General features: G+C 41.4%; 1 protein-coding gene across 3 annotated transcripts in view; it reads left to right on the top strand.

Moving 5' to 3' along the window:
• The first annotated feature begins 13,351 nt into the window (after positions 1–13,351).
• Positions 13,352–25,140, top strand: part of LRCH1 (leucine rich repeats and calponin homology domain containing 1) — a 115,264-nt gene continuing 103,475 nt past the window's right edge. For all 3 annotated transcript variants that reach the window (XR_009420508.1, XM_059493529.1, XM_059493528.1), the window contains exon 1: positions 13,352–13,664. Coding sequence is in view for 2 of the 3 variants with exons in the window: in XM_059493529.1 (XP_059349512.1) it covers positions 13,418–13,664 (247 nt within the window). In the remaining variant the exon portion in view is untranslated. The remainder of the gene's footprint in view (positions 13,665–25,140) is intronic.

Raw genomic sequence — 25,140 nt, 5'->3', positions numbered from 1 at the left:
CTTTGCTAATAGCTGCAGATTGAATGGTTTCCTTAAGTTTTGCCTAAAAATAATTGCACTGGGACTAGATATAGCACAAATCTCTTTGAACTAGTATTGCACAGTCTACTTAAAGGTTCTTATTTTAAGAGTCAAAGTGCACTGAGAGTCTTAGTGCAACAGATTAATCCTGAGCATAATTGCTGTATGATTTAGCTTTCATCATCTTGAAAGCTATGACCCACTTTCAGAGCATATGCCTGTGCTGCATTCAGAGCCATAAGTGCAATGCAGATGGACTGAACTGACCTTGAACAGAAGTGCTGAAGTGCCAAAAACAGCTGAGGTGCCTGCAATCACCTGGCTACAGCAGCAGCCATCCTAGAACAAATTACTTTGATCCTTGGGTGGGTCTCAACTGCAAATTTTCTTGCCACGCTCTTTTCCACAGAAAAGATTTTGGTTTTGATGAATCAACACTCTCATGAGAGGTTTCCTCCCAAATATTCCTGAAGCTGAACAGTCTCAAACATTATCATTCAATGTGGAAATGCCGTGTCAGGATGCCCCTAACTGCCTATGCTTTAAGGGGAGATGGTAGCTACAACCTTAGAGTAGAACATTCTAGACTTGGATTTTGCCACTTATTCTGTGTCTTTGGGCAAGTAATTTCAGGTCAGTGGGAACAAAATACAGAAATGATTGCCTAATTCCTGCTTAAGGCTCCTACTGCAATATCGTGGTCTTGCTCTTCCAGATTACTGTCTATTAAATGAGAATTTCCAGCCTCACTGTGTTGCTATCAAGAACTCATGTATCATAGTGTGAGGCAAATGGCAAAAGGTAGCTGAATTTCTAAGACAGATAAATATAGTAACCAAAATGAGGACAAGAGTAACCTAAGTCTTCACTACATGAGGTGAAGGCTGCACTTGGCCATGCCTGGTACAATTCTCAGTAGGCTGAAGGATCCCAGCTCTGATGCACTTGAGCACACAAGAGAAGTGTATCAGTGCACATCTGCTGTCTTAGTTCTCTTATTATTTAGTGATTACTGGACCACAGAAAGGGGACTTTTCACCCCTTCTCACTGCTGTCTGTCCACCTGTGTAATTAATATAAATCTTAGGGTACAATACACTGTCCCAAATTGAAAATTTCTTCAAGTTTCTCTTATCTCCTATTCCCTGTTTATCATTTTGTTCATAACGTTATAGTATTCTTATTGTTATTTGTTTTCTTATATGCAGTCAAAATAGATTCTTGGTTACTACAGTGGTGAGGGACACATAAACTCAACTAATAAATATTGAGGCTTTACTTCCCTTAGCTTTGTGGTGTAATTTTGCTCTTTCCCCTCCACTTCCCTCCCCTCTGCCTCCAGTATTTTTAACCAGGAGGTCCAATTTCATAGCACACTATTTGTTATTATAAAGCTGTCTCCAAAATCTCCTTAGCTTGTATCCATCTCAGCAGTTGGTTTGCACTTTATTGGTGCTATTAGCTCTCATTGATTCCCCAGAGGTTTCAGTCAAATGTTCATGTAATTGCAGTGAAGAACAGTATTTCAAATTCTTCACATACTTAATGGAGATTTTATAGGAAACCTAAAAATAAAAATATTTGTATTAATGGTGGCACCATCTATTGTTTGTCCAATGCTTTCCACGATGAGCTCCTGTTCCCTATGTTTATAACTTTGCCAAATGGTAACAATAGGGAATAAAAGCTTCCCTGCTGGGCATTTGCTCATTTAGCTGAAATTTAAGTGCATACATAAAACAGTTCAGTCCCTTCCAAGAATGTGGCTAGAAAATATGTGTTATTTTATGATGCTAATTTCTGTCTTTTATTTGGAAACTCCAGTTGGTCCCTATGCTTATAGAAGGGACATGAAACTAACTGTAGATGAGTTTTGTATACTTAGTATCTCCAGAAAAATGAACCCAAATATGGCTAAGTTGTAGACTTTTTAGGGCAGAAAAAATGCAGCTAGCACGCTTCGTAAATCTCTGCTGCAGCTGTGTGCTAAATACCTTGAAAAGTCTGTCTGAGCTGGACACCATTCCTTCTGGACTGTGTAATTGCAGCTCTGGGCTGTCATGGCCTTGGGTTCTGTTTTTCCTGGCCTTCTAATGTCCCTCTTTTTCTGGCAGGTGGTAGTAAGGAGAGATAAGTTCGGTTTAAATATAGGAAAAATCAGAGCTAGAGCTTGGATACATGACAGCAATTTTGAACAAGGATAGAGCAAAGGCAGAAGGGGATAATGAGGGGAGATTTGGGCTGGGTGAGGAAATGTAGGAGGCTGGGACTGGGAATGAGAAGTCAGGAATGGGAAAAGATGAGTCTGGACAGGCTGGGAGCAAAAGAGGTCAAATTTGAGAAGGACTAGGAGGAAAATGTGTCTGCTAATACAGGATCCCTGCAAAGCTGAGGGGAAATCCATGAGGGGGCCACAGACTTTGATTAATCCACAGACAGATTTGACCTTTGCCTGTTCTCTTGGGGCAAGACCACTGAGACAGTCACATGCAAAACACTCTGCAGTGTCCTACACTCCTCTGGCTATTGCTGAGCCAGTCAGCTTTGGCCCTGGTGCTGGCCATTCCACTGAAGGCAAAATCGGGCATTTTCAGGTGTTTTAAAAAAAGGAAGAATAGGCAAAAATTTCTCTGCATTCCTACCTTCTCTCCATAGCATTATATTAGAAGAACATGCAGGTTTGTTGTAAAAACCAGATATTCAAAAGGTAGGAACTCCTGGAATTCATAGAATCTCTATGGCTTTAATTTAGCTGTTGGCTCAGGATTTGCATTATAGTTTCTGTTCATAAAAAAGAATTAATGGCTATCATGGAAAGCTTTGGTTGCCTCAGGGTCACTAACCATGATCTGACTATGTTTAATATGGGCAAGAGATGCATACAGGCCACCAGTTGTCTATGTGTACTGGTTATCCTGAAAATTAAATTCCTGATGCATGATAAATTAAGAAAAAAGTGTATGGGAAATGAAATAGAAATACAAAAATAAAAATAAATATGGAAATTTATTTTGGAGACATTTATTCAGATAGAAAAGTGTCACATTTTTCCCTTTGTCAATGAAGGACTAAACACCAGTTATGATTCAGTGGCAGAAGGAAATCGGTTGTTGAAAAGACAACATCTATAGTGAAAATAAAGAACAATCCATAAAAGTAAGAAGCCATCAGGTGCTGAAAATAAGTAAATAAAAATCTTCAAATGACTGCCAAGGATAATATGAAATCATTCAATTACTAGGAACAATGATAATGGTTTAGGCCCATGACTAGAAAAAGCAGAAAAAAACCAATATCAGTGATGCAGAACAGGCAGAAATATTTCAGAAAATTATTCTTCAGAATATACCAGGGTGTGCTTGTATTCTGGCAGAATCATACACGACTTTCAACATACCAGCAGTTAAAGATGTTCAGAAAACACCTTGCAATCAGAAAATTCCAGAAGACTGGGAGTCTGTGCCAGAACTCAGAGGGTGTGACAAGCCACTAATTATAGGCTTGTTAGCTTACATCAGTTGTAGGCAAAATGACAGAAAAATGACATGAGGCTTCAAAGGAACTGACATATACAAATATAATTATTGCCATCAATATTGTTTAGTGAAAATGAGTTATTGTAAAGCAAGCCTGATTTAATGCTTGAGGAATTTATATCGTTAGCTGATAAAAATACTGTAATATATTTAGATTTATTAAGGCTTTTGACTTAACACTGTGTGGTGTTCTGTTAAAAACACGAGTGCTGGCCAACTTTCAGAGGTTTTATTGCAGATGTGTTGCAAATATGAGGCACACCTGGTAATTAGGCTTTAAATATATGCTTGTCTTGAAATCAGTCTTCCTCACTTCCATGGTTAAATATCCATGACCTGACAAAAGTCAGGTAATTTGGAGATGCTGTCTGTGAATGAAAGGTGCAGTGTTGCTATGAATAAGTGCCTAGGACATGTACCTCCAACAAAGCTCAGGGAAGATATTTTATGAGTTTCATGTGAATGTGAATATCCCAAATATCCCAAATCCTAGTTTTAACAAACTGCCGTGTCCAAGACTAGGCACACTTGGCATAACCATCCACACAAATGCAGTTTGAAGAGGTCCTACAGGCATTTAGAAGTTTGCTGTGAAGCCAAACTCACTCAAGGACTGGACCAAAAGCTCCCCATGCTCCAGTGCTGGTGGGCAGTGCTTGCTGAGAGAGATGTGGAGCCCTGTGACTTGTCCTGTAAGAGATGCTGCTGCAGAAGGACTCGCTGGCCTGAAAACAAGGAAGTGGCCATAGATCAAAGATGTGAGGAGATTGCTGCTGGTTTGTGTGAACTTGAGCTGTTTTGTATGTTCAAAAAGAAAGGCAATTTATAAGTTCAGAATCAAACTTCTGAAATTGTTTATGAAACACACCTCATTTTTGTGGCCTGTGATTACAGAGAATGGTATCTCATCAGAGCACAAGATATTATAGTAGCATTGCAGAAGCTTCTACAATATAGAAGCATTATAGTAGCAACCATCCTAATAAGTTCCCATGTTAGTATCTTGGGAAAAATCAATTGGTTTTTTGCAAAGATGGAGAATTCAGATTTTTTTTTGTGGATGAATAACCAAACAAAATAACAACCAACCAACCAACCAACCAGTAAAGCACCGGTCTCAATATCTAGTTCCTATTTCCATTCTTTTTCTGTAAAAATAATCTCTATCCCCTACCTATCATGGAAAGCTTTAAATGGACGCTTTCCCTGACTAGCACTTTCCTTCTTTTATTTTTCTTTGGAGTACTAAGAACATTTGTTTCACTTTGTTAGCTATTTTCATTCTTTCTAAACAGCTGTCTAGGCTCTCATGAATCAGATAAAGGATATACCCTTGCCCAAATATATGCCCAAATGAGTTCAGGGAAAGGCAGCAAGATCCCTGAAATGTATTTTTCCAGGGAGTTCTGCTACTTCTCTTTCATTTGTCAGAATTGCTGAAGACCAGTAATCTGCATTACCGCTTGGGTGTTGTAGTAATAGCAGTGTTTTCAGTGCCATAGGCAACACATGGAAAAAACATCCCTACTTGAACTGCTACATGTAATGTAGGCTGTACAGGCTGCTCTGTGTTTTACACATTAGCAGAGATGTACTGATCACAGATGGGGGGATGGGTGAAGAATTGCTTTTCCTTCCCCTTCTCTCTGCATACATTTCACTTAGCTCTTTCTGTTTCAATGTTCAGCTCCTATTGTTCAAAACAGAGTGTGAGACATTAAGAAAGCACTCAAAGGCACTTGAAGGTAAAGGAGATGGCTGAAACAAAACTGGGAGAGGACAGAAAAGGACATTGATGCAATTGTCCTTAAATGGGTGCACATTGAGAATGTAAGGCTGTCCTTACAGACAGATTCTGCAGGAAGGTGAGCACCCTTCACTCCCATCAGCTTCTGCAGCATGGGAGGACCTGGCATCTCCCAGGAGCCAAACCATTGGGAGAAAGTGGCCAGAGCACCACCCAGACTGTGGCACTTTCCTGGCCTTCACTACATGCAGGACATGAAAGCCTGCAGCTAATAGGGTTGCCTTTATTTTTCCATAACCAAGAGCAGGCTGTACCTCCACCTGCCAGTGAAAAGGAAAGTTATTTTGCTGGCTGAGCATTGCCCATTCTGACACTGTGTATCTGGAAAGAGGGGGGGGTAAAGGGAGGAGTGTTGTCTGCTCAGCACTTCAAGAACCTGGACTTACCCCATGTGAACCATTTTTGAGCTCTTTTGCAGACAGTATTCCTAAAAACATTGCATACCTTTTCTTCCCAAGAGGAATCTATTGTTTCCATCAAGATCCTTGGTATTATGCCTCTTACTTCATGGTATGCACTCAGTCACCACACATGCAGGCCTCTATATATGAAATATTATTTGATTCTTATAGTGCAAGAGATTCTAGCCATTAATTGTCTTCTTGCACTTTTTAAATAAAAATAAGAGGAACTTGCCCTAAACAACAATCTGTCACTTACTGTCATCTTTGGCAAAGACTGAGATGCTCTCATACAATGATGTGATTTGAAAGGTGACAGGGACAAGGGTCAAGTTACATGGAATTTGGAGGGAGCCTGCAGTGGAGAGTGCTACCTCTCTAGCACAGTTCATCTGAGCACTGGTTCTGTCTGTGGTTCCCACCCATCTCCTACAGTGTCTGGTCACTCTCTTGTACCTAACACATGAGATTTTGGAGTGGTGGAAAGTTCACATCCCTGTACTGTGATTGCAAGATCCAGACTTCACTGGAAGGCACCAAGGGTCTGCTGTGTGAGGATTCTGCTCACTTCAGTGATGCTGCAAGCTTGGGATGCAGTGCTGGGAAGTGCTCCCTGCTGCAGGTGGAGCAGCAAAGTCACACCTAGAAGAGCTGTCTTACCTCCTCATGTCCCACCCTCCACATTTCCACTGCACCCCACCTCAGCTCACACTGAGCTCCAGTGACCCAGATCACAAACTGGGAAATAATGTCAAGTGATTACAGGTTGGAGGCTTTGTTATGTGCTGGAAGAAACTAAGATTGCTCTAAACTAAGTGGTGTGTTCTGTATCTAACTGTGAATAGAATGCCTCTAAAACATTGCTTACAAACTTACCTGGTATAGGGTTATTATAGTTATTTTAGATGTGTAAAGAGTTATGATGAAACAGGATAAATTGCTGTTTTTCTGTCAAAAACCCAGTAAATTATATATTTCTTGTTAGTTATGCAAAATTATTGGTTTTGGGAAGTTTAATATGAATTGCTGAATGCCTTGATCTTTATGGAAGGGATGAGGACATAAATTGCAATTAAATGGTAAACTTTGATCTTGATTCTTTGCCACTGATTTTCAAGACCTGTACCACAGTATTTGCAGCATAGCAAATGTGGATTTAAGTTATTTTTGATCACCTGTAAAACACTATCAGTTGCTCTGGCATCATATATGAAATATAAAAGAATCAAGGTTGCTCTAAGACATTAATTTTCTCTGTAGCCATGCAGCCACAGTTCTCGAAATACAAAGTGTACTGAGTATCCCCTCCTAGCCAGCACTTCCCATGGCCATGTACCAAGTCAACATCCCCATGTGGGCCAAAATCTGTCTATAAAACACATTCAGTTTCACTTCCATGGAAAGTGATTCAAACCAAGTGATTAAACCTGAGAGCACATAATTTACTCTTCATGAAATATTGTATCTTGCCATCCTTATTGATGTTTGGGGGCTATTAGGACAACCAAGGAGAAGGTTACTCTTTGCTAGTAAAAGTCTTATTCTGATGGTGCTGTTATTGCAAATAACTCTTGTTTCAGAGGCCCTGGATACATATTTGGAAAACAAAGATACCTCTTGGGGGTGGAACACCTTCTGGACAGAGAGGTGCTGCTGGTCGCAATGGATCCATATTTGTGCACATTATCAGAGCATATCTGGCTACTAACAGGCTTTTGGATACAATTCCTCATTCAAGAACTGCATGCATGGTGTGTTTTTTTCCCAGTGGCAGGTACCCTCTTTGCAATTTCACCTCAGAATTTATTGCTGCCAGTTGGCTGGTATCAGCAACATGGCTGGAATGAGTGAGGACAAGGCCTAAACACAGCTCTGGTCAACTAAAATCAGTTGTCAGCCGAGTGGTTTGCAGCTACCAGGTTTGTGTTGGTCCACAGCTCTACTGACTTCCCAGGTGTCTCATGAACTTGCTTATACCAGAGAGATGGTTTGTGTGGTTTGCAAGGAATATATTTGGGCTTGCATGTAGGGTTGAGCTGTTATTTCATTTCCACTGCTGCTTTTGGCCTTTAGGCCTTCACTTTCCCCTTTCTATGTTACAATGGTTTACCAGGCAGTAGTTCTCTTTGGTCCCAGTGCTCTTGCTTTTCTTTAAAGGGATATGAAGCATGCTACCTGCTGCCTTCCCCATAATCATTAGCATGGGTTTTACAAAGTCTTTGCCTTATGTGCTCCACTTAGAAACCCAAATTCAGCTGGCTGGCTGATGTCTTCTATCTCCTTGCATTTTCTGAATTTTGCAATAGACTGATGACTCGCTATTTCAATTTTCGTTTCATGTGTCTGTGCTAATAGTCTGATGTGCGTAGGAAATCAGGTTTGCATAGTTTTTTTGCAACAGACATAAACTGCTTTATTTCAACAGCATACACTGGAGGTACTGTGAGGCTGCTAGCAAAGTGTCTCCATAGATGTCTCATTGCTGTTGACAATAACTAGTTTTTCTCTCTATTTTTGTTAGAAGACAGGTTATATCTTACCCTGATGGCTTTTTCCCTTACCAGATGCTGTTCCAAATTTTCATAAAGGCAAACTCGCGGAAGACAATCTTTCCCAGCTTAGGTGTGTCTTTGTTTTTGTCTCCATAGTTCAAACACCTATCAGCTCTTCCTGTTTGCAGAGCAAGGCTTCCATCACAGTTACAGTCCCCTGAACTTCTGCTGAAGTTGATACAAGGTAAGAATGGCTATAGTTATCACTATCACATTGCATATTTCAAGGTTGTCTGAAAAACTTGAAAAAACTCTGCCAGTTAACAACTACTAATGTGAGCTAAATTAGTATTTCAAGTATGGCCATGTAAGTGCATTGCCTTTAACTCCTTAGTCATTTCCAGTATTTCAGTGATATCAGTTTCTTTTTGGTTCTAGTTTGCATTCAGTTCTATGTTCATGACCAGTTAGCCGAGAAGTGAGCTTGTGGACATGATCTTCTGCAGCTTCTCTCCTCTTGCATCAGTGTCTGTGCAGAGCATCACTACCATGACAGTGGCAGTGAAACTTGCCAATTTGCCCAGTGTATGTGAGGGTGTTTGATATCCATCCTGTGGCAATTGAGTCCCACCAACCATCATTCAGGGTGTGTTTTGAGCCTGCCCACCTGCTAAGTCTCAGGACACAGTGAGGGAGATGCTTTCCTGAGCTCCCAATGCTTGTCACAATCATTGGCAGGCACCAAGAAGTACTTCTTTTTCTCTAGCATTTAAATAATTCTGTTCCCTTATATAATGAGCTTGCTTGAGTCTATGTAAGGATGAACCTTGTTTGTCTTCTGAGCAATGACTATCCTGCTTTTCTCCTTTCTGAGATCCTGCTTTCTATTTAAGCTTCCCCCTGATCTCTTGTCTCCTATCAATTATTTGTTCTCTTCTTCCCCTCCCCCTTTTTTATTTTCTTTCTTTCTGAGTATTCTGATAGGTAAGTGGTCTGTAGATGGATTTTTCTGAGCTATTTCCTGATATAGCTTCCTTGCCTTACAAACTCCCTTCCCCAGCTTCGCTGCAAGGAAGCTCCAGTGCACTGTCTGCTCTGCGTAGGCTACTCATTCTCCTGGTGGCTCTGCTCTGTGTAGGCTACTAATCCTTCTGGTGTGTCTGCTATGAACTGCTCGTCCCAGAGTGCTGTCAGCAGTGTAGGGAGTCTGTGCTCTAATGGAAAGGAACATCTTTCACTCTATGCCACCTGATGCTTCAGTCTGCATACTTTTTCTTTTGAGATTCCTCTAGTAATTTTCTTTGTCCTGGTGCTGTTTATCAAGCTACCAAGGATGTAAAATGTGTCCTGAGTTGTAGCTGCTGTTTTGTGAGGCACCAGAGGCAGCCTTGCAGGCTGAGTGCCACACACTTTCTGTTTGATGTCTTACTTAATGCAGGTGCTGTTTCTGTCTCCAGACCAGACAGCCTTATCCACCTGTGATACTCATGTGAAGAAAGCACTGGTGTACCCTGACTGTGTCTGAGCTACTTCACACAATTCCTTCTTCAGCGTTATCTTGGAGCACATGGAGCATGAGGTGAATGTGTTCATGCTGAGGTAAAGTAAGGCTCTCCTGCTGCATGCTGTGAAAGTGCCATGTCTAGCTCAGGACAGGTACTCACACTGAGGTCCCATGCTATCTTGTGAGGGACCAACTCCCTGGACATAAGTCCCCACCAAACTGTGATCTTCACAAGGCACATAGGCCTTGCCATTTGCCTTTTTCTTGCCAATTTAGAGTCATAGAAATTCACTCCAAAACTCTAAGGCTCATGTCTCCCTTAGCTGTGGTACTTTCTGTGCATTTCTGGTATGAGTTTTCTTCTCACAACCATTATGTGTGACTGGCAGAAGAGTCACCTGTCTTCTGATACCATCCATAAGACTTCCTTCTGCATTCTTCTCTGCTACACTCGTATCAGCTTGCTAAAGAGTATCCACTGTTTTCCTCCTAGAGCTGCTCCTTTTAAGCTGTTCTAGGTCTTACTGAAGAGACAAACAAATGCAAATACTGTCACATAGGAACTAGTGGGGGCAAGGAATGGAAGGAGGCCTGCTTGCAGGGACACCTTGCCACTAGCTTAGTTTAGCTGCTGTGCCAGGATGTGCCCACTTAGTGATCTGACCAAAGCCAAAATATGGAGTGTGACCTTCCAAATGCACCTGCATAGATAGGAAACTGGTGCTGGTGTGATTGGTCTTTTTGCTTTCTGTAGTGCTTCCAGTTTCTAATCCTTTGTATCTATAGGAACAGAGTTAGATCTGGCACAGTACTCAGGCAGAGAGGAGAGAAAGTGAAGGCAATGTACAGCCTCAGCTCTCTGCAAGTTTTGCAGGTTGCTGTTGTGTTGTGGTTTTTTTTCATTTATTTTTGAATTTATTTATTTATTTTTCTTTCTACAATCTTGGTAACATGGACTGTTTTCATTGTATTACTTCTAGGAGTTTGAACTTAGTGTGTGATAAGCACAGGTCATGCCTGCATTGCAGATCAGCTGCTCAGATCAAAAAGCAGTTTAAATCAGTCTTGATCCCTGATTATTGCTGTGTGCCCTTGCACTCCTATAAAGTCAAACCTACATCTTTAACCCCTGTTAGGCCAAGTGCCCGTGTAGCCTCAGACTTTCTGTAATCCTAGCTGTCCTCATGCTGCATGTCTTCAGAGGGAAGGCTGTGCTGACTTGTCTGCCTTTGCCAGCCACAGCCCCTCATGTGAGCCCAGCAGGGCAGGCAAGGTGGGCACACGGTGTCTGCCTGCAAGCAGGGTAACCTGGTGGCTCCTCTGGGATTTGGGTACCTCCTGCAAAGGAGGATGAGTTGTCCTTGAGTTGTCCTTCAAATAAGGCTGAGAAAGGTATCACTGCTAATCTCCCTTCAGTGAGATGCTGTGAATCAATTCTCAGGATTGGTGTTATGGTGTGAGGTCAATGAAGAGAAATATAAAATAATTTTTTTTTTTTAAATAAAAATCGTTTTTAGAAATAATGTCTTACCAGAAGTGGGAGAGGAAGGGACATGGTGTTCCACTGGTGAGAAAACCACACCAGAAGACAGGCCTGATTCCTGACTGTAAAGACCTGATGCTGGAAGAGGAATTTTTCATCTATGCTGCCTGAACGTTTCGTTCTATATTTAAAATTTCCAAATAAAATTCCACAATGCTGGGTAATTTAATACACAGGAAATCTCCCATGCAAAGTAATTTACTGAGTTATAAAACCTACAGTATTTCAGATTTATTTAAGTGTATAAGAATGTAGTACTTAGTTCATTAAACTTGCATTTAAGAAATTCCATTTAAAAATATAGGGGGAGCCTAGCAGTTAGTTCTTATTCACAGTTTATTCAACTTGAATTGAATAATGTTTTTATTACTTACTGTTTATCAACACTTTTCTTCAAATTGCTGAGAAGATGTAGCTATTTATCTATTTCTTTATGCTTTCCAGCAGCAATGCAAAGATTGCACGCAAACTGGAATTAAACATTTTAACAAAACCAAAGCATGCTGTGACTAGTGGAAATTTGTGGGTAATATGATCTTCATAACCCACCAACAAGCTTTGTCAAAAGCAATGTGATATCCGGGCACAAATGTTGTGGTAACTGTTGGTTAACTTTGGCTAGGGACTGTTCCAAGGAATGTTGTCAAGGCTTACCCTCTGGTGCATCCAAAATTTTCTTGAACTGGTAGTACATTGATTTAGTCATGCCAAAAACTAAGATCTCTGCATCAAAATAAAGAACTGGCAGTAGTAGGTGCTCGGGTAGCAGTAGTAGGTATGAGGGGAATTTGCACTGGAAATTAAGTTCAGGGGTTGTATTTTAGGTGCATTATAAATGTAATTACAGTAAAATAACATCCTTTACCCATCTACCCTACAGCTCTTTCCTCAATGTAAGGCATCTCTTTAAAAACACTGCTGTTTGCTGACACTTTTGCAGTGACACAATGCATATAAAACAAAAATGAAAAATTCTGTTATTGAGAAAATATCTTAATTACAAAGAACAAGTTTTTAATGGATGCTATGATATTTTTATGTGAAGAGGTCCACCTCTAACACCCTTTCTCCCATTCTCGTTCCCCAGTGCTGTTTCTGGTTGTGACTGCTAAACTCGCTATGATGTCTCCTGTTCTTCAGGAACTTGGGGTTATTTCCTTGTGCCAGTTAGGTCTTCCTTGTCCCTGTAGCACTCAGCGGTTTCACTTCCTGGAGCTGGGAAGGCTTTGGTTTAACCATTGATCACGGCTCAGGCTGAGTTAAATGTAATGGTCTGTAAAGCACAGGTCAGGGGTGACGTTGTACAAGTCCTGTGTTAACTTTAAACTCTGTAACCCCTGTGGGAACACCTGGTCTTGCTCCTCTCCATCTCCTGGGCTCAACTTTGCCAAGCTGCAGAGAGGAAGGGGAAATAAACTAAACCCATCACCCTCACCGCTCGGAAAGGTCATCCCAGCGGAAACTGAACGGATGGTGGCTCCTACGCTTGGTTTGTCACTACAAATCCTCCGAGGGTCCCTCTGGGGCAGGAGCCACAGCAGTTGTGCACCGGCCGCTGGGAAGAAGCACGGCACAGAAAGCCCTTCTGCAGGGCAGATGCTCCCGAAGCCTCGCTCGGTGGCAGCGGCCGCTGCAGCCTTTAACTTCCCACTGCGGAGAGCCGAGCCCGCACACGCTGCTGCCGGCACACCTGCAGGCTCACACCGCCCACCGCCTCCCATCCAGCCCCCGGGCCCTGCCGGGGGACAGCTCCGCCGGCTGCCCGCAGAAGGGGCCCAAGTCGGCTGCGGGCAGGCCTCCCGGGCTGGCTTTCCAAGGAATGCTGCGGCAAGGAAACAATGGAGAGCCGCCCCCTCTCCGCCTCCCCACTGGCACTTCCAGCGCCGGGAGCACCGCGCCGCCGCTAGGTGGCGCCGCGGCGGGAAGTGCTGCCGGGAGGGGCGGAGCATGCGCAGTGGGCGCGCCTCGCCCGGGCCGCGCGCCTCCGCCCCCTGCTCGCGCCGCCGCCGCCGCCGCGAGCGGGAGGAGGAGGAGGAGGAAGGAGGGAGAGAAGAAGGGAAGGAGGGAGGCAGGTCCGGTGGCCCTCTCGGGTAGCCCCAGCGGCGAGGGAAAGATGGCGACGCTGGGAGGCGAGTCGCAGCCCTTCCCCTCTGCCGCTCTGGCGGCGGCAGCCGGGGTGGGCGGCGGCGGCAGCGGCAGCGGAGCGCTGGGTCTGCAGGCGCCGCTGACCCGCGGTCTGGAGCGGGCGCTGGAGGAGGCGGCGCACTCCGGGGGGCTCAACCTGAGCGGCAGGAAGCTGAAGGAGTTCCCGCGCAGCGCCGCCGCCCTCAGCCACGACCTCTCCGACACGGTGCGGGCAGGTGAGCCCGGGTGAGCGGCGCGCAGGGCGGGGGCGGCCGGGGAGCGGGGAAGGCGGGGTTGTTGAATGGCCCGGGATGCCCTCCCCGCCCCCTCGGTGCCCCCCGACCTTCCGCGAGTGGGCGAGCACCCACTCCCCACCCTTTGGTTCGCCTTCCTCGGGGCCCGTCCCCGCACGGAAGCCGAGGCCACCCCCATCTCTCCGTGGACCCTGTGCTTTCTTTATTCCCCCGCCTTGGTGTATGAGGTAGGTGTTTGCTTCCATATGGCTGGATCTGTGCACGCTCCCCTCCATCCCCCCGCTCGGCGCTTGGTGAGGCAGAGCTGCCTCTCCCCTGGCACACTGGGGGAATGTGTGGGGAATTCTTGCTCGCCCCGTCCTCTTCTCTTTCTGGGGGATGTACGTGTCTGTGCCACCCTTCCCTGACTGCTGAGGTTTGCGGTGGCAGCCAGCCCACCTTTGATTCAGCCGCGGCAGGAATGCACACACGGTGCCAGGGTGGATACCTGCTGCTTGTGACCTGCTGCTCGCGGGTGAACCCACCTGGCACGGAGGGGATGCAAGTCCGTATGTAACCACATTGAGATACTCGTGTGCCTCTCAACGTGTCGCGTATTTGCATGCCACAGGGGAGCCATGTCCATAGGAAGACTGTTTGCTGTGCAGATGCCCCAGGGGGCATGCTACCTTTCGCAAATGCCACTTGTTCAGCACTGGGGTTGACGTGCCCCTCAGTGTCATTACAGTCATGTAGCCACAAGTGCCAGCTCTATGCAATGCTATCTTCCAGGGCAAATGTAGAGAGAAATCCTCATCTTCACAGGCACTATATGTACTCTACAGTGGGGGACACCATCATTACATAAATCTGTAAGGGGACGGGCCTGACAACCCTTCAGGCAGGAGTGGTGAGGGGACATGTATTCAGTCTGTGTTAACTTGCTCTCACACCTTTTTTCCAACATGAAAAAGGGCACACTTATTTCTCACCTAGGGAGGCAGACCCACCTTAAAGGGTCATGTGAGTTTTCCTGCTCCTGTTTATCCCAGGTGATGGAACCTAATCCCTTCTTTACATGGTGTCACTAGGTAGAAGGGTGTAAACCCGCATTAGAGGAACATTAGTGTATTGCTAAGGTCTTCAGCATACAGCCTCCACATGCCCTTGTGTCCCCATTTGCCTGCTGGAGACAGTTGTGTTGTGCAGCAGAGCAGGAGACATGTAGTCGCTTGTTCTTGTCCCATAAAACAGCAGGTGCTATACCTGCATGCAGACATGTGATAACATGAATCTAAATTCTCAGCTACTGCTGCACATGAGGGCATTTATGCCTTCCTGTATATGGAGACAACACGTGGTTGTTGTGTCTGTCCCAGAGTTAGTGCCTCAGATGTATGGTAGGTGTCATGTGTTATTGCTGTTCAACTTTGTTACTTGATGGCTGTTGCTGAGTGGATTTCACACTGGTCTGTGTGAGCACCTATATCCTGATATCAGTTAAAGAAGTGAAGGAAACTTGATGAATGAAATTACCATTCTAACCATCAGCTGACTCAGTAGCAGATGTGAAAAGGATAGGCATGGTAGGGGAGCTCTGTGTGGTTAGAAGAATGACTTTCAGCTTGTCATCCCAAGCAAGGCATTTTTTATCTCATTTCTTTTTCAAAGTTGAATTTCAGCAGACATGCTGCAATATGAGATAATAGTTTAATAGAAGATAATAGAAGTTGAGCTTGTTCAATATTGAACCAAATTGTTGGAAAACCAAATTGTATGCTGAGGGGGTTGTATACTGGAAAGAAAATAGTTTGATTGGTAGTGATTGCATGTTAGTATTTGTGTATTGTGTAAGTATGTGCTGTACAGGCATGAGCTGTGTGTAGTATGTAGAGGTAGCACCTGCTTCTTACATGCTTGCTTGTTCTACTGGTTTTTCTAGGGAAAAAAATAGTCTCCGAGCATTATTGTGCTTTTGCCAGAGTTTGCATGGAAACATGTAAACAATACGAATTCAATATGAAATTGAATGTAGAATTGTGTTTTCATTCTCTTTTTGTTTGATATAAAAAGCAGTGTAGATCAACCCTTGTCTTAATCTTGTGACAACAGCAGCCCTTTTATCATTGTCCCTTTTTAGAAGAACACTGTGTTAATCTATAGTTGCTTTAAGGTTTTGTTTGTAACACCTTGTTGTAACTGTTTAATGGGAACTGCCTTGGAAGTTGTGTGTTGATATATTTCCAAAATATCCATGGTTTTTTCCGTTTGTTACATTACATAACAAATATATAAACAGAAGAGATGCTTGGCTTAAGGCCAAGTTTCTGAAACTCTTGGGGCAAACTCTTGATGGGAATTTTCTCTTCTGCTTCCTCTCCATAAATGTGCATAGTATAAAACTTTCTTGTACTACTTGGAATGGATCCTTGAAATGAGTGATTTGTAGTTTTGGATCTGATGTGCTGACGTATCTCTGAAGTCCTGAAACATTGGTTTTTGGGGTAGGGGGTAGCCTTTCACTGGTTTTTTGAGGGGAGGAGAGGATTGCCAGGCTCACTGAAAAATGAAGTTACTTCTTGATGTAGAGGAGATGATTGAGGGGGGTTAAGTTTAGGGCTCTGAGGAGGAGGGAATTTCCAGAAAACTGAAACCCTGTCTGCACTTGACAGTGTTTTAGTACTGCACACTGAAAATACTTTTTGATTCAGAAAGTGAGCGTCTACAGCTTCTCTCAAATAAAATATTTTCAAACTTGTTTTCTAGAAAGGTTCTGAGTGCTTTTTGTAGGTCTGAGGAAGAAAAGAGTGAACAACTTCAAGTTCTCTGTTCATGCATTTATTTTGTTCCTGAAGTTAGAAGTCAGATTTTCTATAGCAATTGATGCACTTATGAAACGGACGTGGCTTGTTTGCCTTTTTCAGCTGGGATGGGATAGTTTGATTTTTCTAGTTCTCACTGCTGTTACATTCTGTAATAGCTACAGAGGCTGAAGTGTACTTGTCACTTTCTATTCCTGCAGCTTCTGGTTATGCTTTTTCTTCTGTGACTTTTCTTTGCATTAAATCCATCTTGGTTATAGGAATGTGATAGAGCATTTCTTCCTCAGCCTTTGAGAGTTCTGCTCAAGTGCTGAGTGACCTGGTCAGGTCTCTGCACACAGAATGGAGTTTTCATGGTGTACAGTACTGTTAGAAGAAAATAAAACCTCTATGCAAAGTGTCTTGAGTTTAGTCAGGCATTTTAAACCACATCAGTGTGAATGCAATGCAGAAACCATTTCAGAAATAATAAATGCTATTCTTATCACTTTTATTACAGGCTGGGTTATGCGGAAGGCAGTGGCACAGTAATCACATAGTTCTTAAGTAATAGCATGCAATTATATTCCTCCAAACCACTGGGAATGCTGGAAGCATGTTTCTTTATAAAAGAGCAAGCAAAGGCCCAAAGATGTAACCATGGCTGCCTGCTGTATTACCTCAGCCTCTTTCTGTGGGCTTTGATTGTGTATCTGAAGACAAATCCTCTGAACCTGTTCTGGTGAATAACTGCTTCATCCATTTCTATTGGATGAATTTGCACATGGGGAGGGATTATTTGCTGCTGCTGGTAGGGACCTGGCAGAGAAGAAAATCAATTCTTTCAATTGCATACTAGATTATTAGAAAATAATTACTTACTGAAGTTTTTTATTGCTACATTGGGCAGTATGAAATTTTGGAAGGAATGTGTATTTTTTTTGTGCAATAAAATGCTCTCTTGATAAAAGAGCTCCTGCCTGCTGTTTTTTAAAGTGCTTCTGAGTGGACTATACTTGTCAGACAATGCTGTGTTGAAGACACCTTTGCCTGGCAGCATCTTTGAAATAGTTTTTTCAGCTGTAATGGTGGACTTGCTTTCAAGGTTGAAAAATCATAGTATTGCTGTGAGCCTTGATGCTGGTTTGGGTAAAAATGTTCCTTTCATTCCTCTTTGCTGATAACATCAACAGTAGTATTTCTTGTTTTCCCCCCCTTTTTAAACATTAAATATGATGTGCATGGATTGCTCAGAGCAACCCTATCTAGTCAAAGATGTTGCTGCTTCATGCAGGGGAGTTGAACTAGATCACATTTAAAGGTTCAATCCAACCTAGACCATTCTATGATTCTGTGTACATTAGATTGCCATAATTTATTCTTACTTATTTTCTCCACCTGCTTTATTAATGTAATTCTTCCTTCATATGTGAGAATTCTCCTAATTTCAGCAGCAGATGTGCAGTTGGTTCCTCCTCTTCTAAGTGCAGGTTGTACTGGGCAGGATGTCATGGCTTGTTTGTGCTGCTGCACACTTCCAAATACCAAATATGACCATTATATGGACTCTTTAGAATTTGATTGTTATTTGGCCATTAGAGAAAAATATGTTTGATATGCCCTGCTCCTTTTAAGAATTCTCTCTGATAATTACTTGGAATAATTCATAATTTTGAATTAATATTTTGATTAAATTGTGGATTTTTTGGATAAGGCTGAGAGCCTCTCATTATGGTCATTTAACTTAAACTCGTATCAATAAATAATGTCTTTATAAGGCTAAAAAATAATAGAACTCAGTTTCTTTTTAATTTCAAAAGTCAGTCTCTTCCTGCAGCCTTTCTGTGTGTATTTGAAGATTTCTAACCTTACTTACTGTTTTTTTACACAAGAGTATCTTAAGTATATTAGGACAGGGAGAGAGAGTAAGTATGTTTGCTTATTATCACCAATGAATTGAGTATTACCCTGCAGCCAAAACTTAGGAGATGTAATTCTTATGGCTAAAACATGAAGATAAATCAATTTTGTATTCTTTATTGTGTATTAAACAGTTTCTGACACCACCTAATCGTGTGATCTGTCTGGGCATCTCTGTGCCAACATATTCTAATTTCTGGTTTTTTACTCATAAGCAATACTTTGCCAAAGAGCTTTACCAAACTAAAAGAGTTCTTTTAGAAACATGGATGTGCATAGCAACTTCTAACTGCAGAATACCATTTAAACCCTCTTGGTCCTTTTGTTCCTCCTGAAGCCTAAATGTGTCCTTGCTTGTGGATCTTATAAACATCAAGGCTATTGAGTTCTATTGAAAACGGTCTATTAGTTCTCTTGCTGTGGAGTCTAGTCAGTGGTGCTTTTGAAAGTTACCTCTTTTGTCTGGAGATTGATGCTCCCATAGCTGAAATGTAGCCACTGACTTTGCAGGTGCTGTTACACGCTCCTCAGCACAAAATAAAGGGAATTGGCTCAGGCTGTTTGTTGCATGGAACAAATTGTGAGTACACAATTGTCTGGTTACTGTCTCAGAATGTGGCTTGAGCAGATTAATGGCTTTCTACCACTGGCTCTGTGTGTGTGTTTCCCTTGTATTTGTTTGTTTGTTCTTTCTTTTTGACTTGCTTGCTAGTCAAAACTAGTGTGCAGGCTGAGAGGTAGGAGAGATGCCAGCCTAAAAACCATGGGAAGAGGTAGGAGAAAGGGTGAAACCCCTCACTTTCAGCAGGATTAGGCTCTGCTGTGAATTGAACCTTTACCCCCAAAGAGAACTTCCCCTTTGGGGTGGCAGTTATTTAAACAGCTCTGCCTGGAATTGCTGTGTTTGGACGTGCTGTGCATGTGAATAGATAAAAGCTGAAGGCTTTTGTAGAAATATTGTTGCTTTGTGCATCCTTGGCCAATCTGCTTGGAAAAGACTGACTACGCTCCAGAAGAGCTGTTATGGTGCTACAGGTTCCCTTTCAAATGTTTTTAGACAAGCAGTTCTGCAGATCCATTCACCTGTGATCACTGGTGGGAGGTAGAAGCCAAATATCCCTGCATTGTTTGTGAGCCTTCTTTCAGTCCTTCCCTGGTCTGTTTCTATTGTGTCTTCAGCAAAAAAGGCATCTTGGTTTAGACATCTCTTAAACAGGAGAGATTGTAGGAATCTTAACATGGTTACTGTACAGAGAGTTTTGAAAACACTGAATATTTCTGTGAGGGGAAGAGGCTGGGGCAGAATCAGCTATGACAAAGTGGAATGAATATTTGCACAACAGGCTTGGAAGAGGAAAGGGACAAGTGGTAATGCCATACAGATTTGAACAAGGAAATAGGTAAAAGATCATACTGTTAAAGGTAGAAGTGTATAGGGAGTGAAAACCTAGGAGCTATTGAAGAAAATATATGAAGTCAAAGAAGAGAAATGTGTGTAATGGCTTGGGATAATTCTCTGAAATCTGCAAAACTGAGGAAAAATGCCAGTTATGTTCATAATGATTAGAATTGTGTGCATAGAGAATCAGATAAACATGGAGAAAATTGTTTGGCTCCAACATACATGACATTTACAGACTTTATGCTACAAATAATAGTTTCAAATTCATACTTTAAAATACTAATTGTTGAATTTAAGTTTGGAAAGCTTAGCATCTATTTGTCTGCATTAGGAAAACCCAGTGATTTTGCTGCTTGCAGAGTTACAAGATCAAACAAGATGGAGAGACTGGTGTTTTGTGTATCAGAATGACCATTCTAGGAAGGATGAGTAACTTCTCTGGGCGACAGGCTGACTGCTCATCATTCTGCCTGCTGTGTTCTTGCTGACTGTTAGTAAGCATTTATTAGGTTTGTGAACATTCCCAAGCTGCTTAGGTTGCTAATTCACAGTTAAAATCAATATGATTTAAATAATTGAAATGGCACTTCCCAAACCAGAGATACCTTAAATTTGTTCTGCTGAGACCAGAATTATGGCAAGTGCACCCATTTATTGTCCTCCGGTGTGTAAAAGTGAAAGAGCCAGAAATGTCATCCCTGCGTTCAGTGAGCGGATTGCTGTCAAAACTGGGAATAGTGGTACATCTGACTTCTGACTGTTCTCTGCTGACCATGTTGTGCAAGGTGTTACACACCCATCAGAGCAGTTCTTTGGAATGCAACTGAGGGGTTAAGCTTCTGGAGGAATAATTCCTTTCTGCTAAACTTGTGCGTAGATGTTTCTTTGTGGGAGGAGTTCATTTATGAAATTCTGACGCTTTCTCCTCAGCCTCTTTCTCTAAGGGTGTCTTGCTGGCCAGCTTTTTATTCTTTGTTTCCTTGTATGGTGCAGAACACCCTAATGCCTGTAAACCTCCTAACTATTTAAAAATAGAAATAACAATAACAGTCTTTTGTCCTCCTATCCCAGGCTGTAGGAGAAATATTCTTAAAGGAAAAAACAAAAAGTTGAAAGTTGTGAGATGATGATCATGGCAGAGCCAAGTGGGGATTAGTTTTGCCCTTAATTTGGAGCCTGAGGAGGTTTGCACTTGCTTTTGAAGCTGCATGAAAGTGTTTCATGTTCAGCTGAGCTTATGTGGATTTAAAACTTTTAAAAGCTAACTGCTAAGTTCATGGTGATTACGTGAGGTAGTTCTTCTAGGAATGGTTAGAGAAATTACTGGAAGTAGCTGGAAGTTTTAAATATCAGAATAGAGTTCTTGGTCTTTATGAGAAGCAGAACAAGGGCAAAATAGTTGAGCACCAATGTTAGCAGTGACCTGTGCTGCTGGATGGAGAAGGTTTTTATGTTGATTTTCTGTAGATGAGTGATTTTATTCCTTGGTGTGAAGTGCAGTAGTTGTAATTTTTTTATTTCCTTCCAGGACCATGGTGCTTTAAAATACTAGATTAGTAACTGCTGTAATTTCTAGATTTTGGATTTAACCATATAAACTAGGTATTTTCTACTACTATTGTCGTCTGATAAATACTTTTTTCTGGTAGGAAGTGACATTGCTGGAGCAGCTGGCATTCATATGTGTGTGAAGGATTTAAGGCAAATAGTTTTTTGAATTAAATAAAATTCAGCAAATTGTATCTTTGAAATATATTTAAACATAGCATGTGACTTGATTTCTTTATACTGTAAAGAACACTAAAATACTATTATAATACTAGTTTATATTCTAAAGTAGTATTTTTCAAAAGTAGCCAAGTGACTGCAAATGACACTTTAACTTCAATTTATCTTATGTGATCAGACATGAGGTTTTGTAGCATCTAAAGTGTGCATGTTTGGTTGTGCTATTTGCCGTGACACCTCTCCTTTGTAGCATTACATTAGACAGCCAAAAAGGAAAAATGAAAAATAAATAAGATGAGGGGAAAAACCCCACCACATTTAAATGTGAAGAGAAAAGCATGAGTAAGAAGCTGGATCTGTTGTTTGGTGAACAGAAAGAAACAGGTTCATAAAATGTGTATGCAAATAAATCACTGAAACTGATGGAGAAGTTTTGTGAAATGGGCAAGAATTGGGGTAGGAAAAGAAAATTGAATCAGAGGGTAAGCTAAGGAAAGACATGGAGCAGAATACACACTTGGGTAACCCTTACAGGGTAAGGCAAAATACCTAAAATGCAAATAACAATAGTTTATTGTATTGTATAGTAAGAACATTATGTCCCATTTTAAAGACAGTGAAATATTGGTAGTACCTGTCTATTGCTGCTGTTATATTACTGTATTTTGAGAATAGTGAGGCTTAGCTGAATTCATTCGATTCAGTCTTTTTAAGGCAAGGCAAATGAATTAACAACAAAGCTGTGTGTCTATTCAGTGGGGAAGGAGGAAGAACATAGTGTAATTCATATGTTATATAATTTAAAAATGCAGACTGTTATGAAGATTTCTGGAATGAGTGTCTGGTCAAAGCTGAAAAGAGCTTTCTCAGCAGTTGGAGCAGGACAAGGATGCTCTGGTTACTAAATACAGCTGTGATTGATCAAGGGGAACAACTTAACCCAGGGTTTCCCATGCTCATTTTATGTTGTGTTGCTAGGGCTTCTTGTTTGCTTGTTTTGTTGGGGTTTTTTGAGTTCATCCCAGTTCAAGAAAACTGTCCTTTTGCCTTCCACTTTGTACAGTGTAGTTTCCCTGCTCAGTAAGTTTTGTCTGTGATCCCCTTTCCAAGGTTTGAATTCCAGTCTGGCTGAATGCCTACTCCTTGCTTGTGTTCCACTTAGCAGCCCTTCAGATTGCCTTGTGTTACTGACTTGATTTTTTCCTCACTCACACATGTCCTGTCACTTGCAAGGTTTGCTAGACATGGTATTTTATTTCCCCCTGCTTACTAGTGTGTTTGAAGGGAGATGTATGAACAAGAACATCCTTGTGCCATCCATCTGAAATGTTTGGACTTGTTTTGAGACCCATCAGTACCATTTCCTTCTAGTTTCTATACAGCATCAATATGATGATATAGCTTCTTAGTCATAATGTGCAGAAATTAAGACTGATTTACTGAATTGTAGCCATGTTATAATGGATGTTTCAATTCACTGTCTGAACTTTCAATTGTGATGGAAAACTATTATGTTAATTTGGCAATGTGTAGTTTTATATGTTATTTTTATGAGGTTTTATTTTGGGGGGGGGACAAAAAAGACTGCAGAGCCTAAAATTGTTTTTCATTTAAAAAAATTGTCAAGTTTCTCCCTCGTCTTCAGAACTTTCTTTCTTTTTTTTTTCTTTTTCCATGTGCTGTCTCAAATTCACCATAAAAAGTGAAGATAATCTGGCAGACTCTCTGCAAAAAAAAATCTTTCAAGCAAATGGTGTGGCTCTTATGATTTGAAAGAAAATTGGAAGTAATTTAAAATAACCAGTAACTTTAATTTGCTGACATTTTTGTAAGTGAATTTAGAGATAAGACAGACACTATCATGGTGTAGACCATGAGACACTTTTATATCATGGTATTGCTGCTATTACTGATCTGCTGAAGTGTGCTGTGTGTGACTCTGACATTCAACCAACCAGTCAGGAACTTCTAAGGGTAGAGAAAGTAGTCTTTTGAATTTCTTGTAATTTGGAAGCCTTTTACGTAATTATATTGATTGTTAATGTAATGAATTTAAGAGCTAAAGCCTTTAAGTCATTAATATAATGACTTTAAGATTTCTACTTTTAGGTGTTCCTAGCATAGCTCTTGCTCCATGTTTCCATTAAAAAATTACCGTGCGAACTTTGCACAGTGAGTTATTTCATTGTTCTATAATGATGCAGGTTATCCCTGGTTGTATAGATTGGAAAAACTGAGAAGCAGGAATTTTGAACGGCTTAATCCAGATCTCAGAACAGATCAGAGACAAAACTGTGAATGGAATCCAACTTTGATTCTCTGGTATTTTTTGGAGATTTTTTTTTTCATGTTTTTTAACTGTCAGTGTATGATATCTTGAAGAATGGATGTTGAGGTATTTGAATTAGTTTTGTTCTGGAAGATGTTGGGATAGCAGTAAAGGCTTAAAGCTTCCATTCAGGTCTTAAATCCTGGGAGTGGTTTTAAATGTATTAACACAATGCAGAAGCTCACTTCATAGTAGTTTCTGGCACAGACCTACAACTCACAAATGGTCTCAAAAAGAATATCACTATAGATTTGCAATCAGTTAAGAATCGGGTAATATGAAAGAGTAGTAACTGTACACAGTAAAAAAAAAAAAAAATCAGTATTTTGGCAAGAAGTGCTGTACTCCTTCTGCCAGTTTTCATATCTTTGTACATTTGGCTTCCTAGAGAACTGAAAAGGTTATTTTTGGCCTAGTGCCCTGGGCTAAAAATGGCTTCTGGAATCTCATAGCTCTGTTTGGTGTTGAGCAGTTCTGTGCGGTAGTAACAGAACTGCAGTAATTGGTAGTCTCAGAGAAGCATTTTAGTTATGCACTTAAATGTTAAGCTGTGGGAGATGTGGCTCTGGGATCCCTCCAGCATCTCATTTATCAGAAAAATTTAAGCCATGTTTATCTATGAAGCATTGGTAGCCTGAAGAAAAAGAGGCTTTTCTACAAGTACTTGCTAAAGAGAAGTAAGAGACAGTGTAAGGTTTAGTCTCTACAGGGAAAGGCTCTAAAATTAAGAAATAAATCAGAGTATTGCTGTGGGAACTCAAGCATTGCAGTTGAGACTGTACATGTAGGAAATAGAAGGAGCCTGTGAAATTTCCTTGTGTTTCTATCCAGTGTTGCAGGGTTTACCTTTAAAAGGGGAAAAAATCCACCATAACCCTAACACTGCCCTCCCCCAAGAAACAAATGTACCAGTTACTAGATGTGAATGTTGGCTTATTATAAATATATGTTTTTGAATGATTTCTGAATACTTTGGATAGAGTTTGAAATAGTCAGGGAATAGTGAACAGGTTAGTTAAATCTGAAAAATCTTACACCAATAAAAGGTCTGAAACTTGCAAAAAAGGCTGGAGGTTGCTTCCCTCTATATGCCTCACAAATCTGTTACTTTTTTCCCCAATATTTTGAATTAGCCTAAATAGAAGTAATGCATGGTGCTGCAAGACAGTAAAGTTTTCAGGAATAGAATTCATTAAAAAAAACACATTTTCTTTTCTTCTTGTGTGTGAAGTCAACATGGACAAATGCTGAATGAGAATCAGAGGGTTTTCTACACGTAGCTCATAAACATCCAAAGAA

This window comes from Ammospiza nelsoni, chromosome 2 (assembly GCF_027579445.1).
Source record: "Ammospiza nelsoni isolate bAmmNel1 chromosome 2, bAmmNel1.pri, whole genome shotgun sequence".
Classification (NCBI taxonomy): domain Eukaryota; kingdom Metazoa; phylum Chordata; class Aves; order Passeriformes; family Passerellidae; genus Ammospiza; species Ammospiza nelsoni.
Note: the sequence above shows the minus strand (reverse complement) of the source record. Positions and strands in the feature narration are given on the sequence as shown.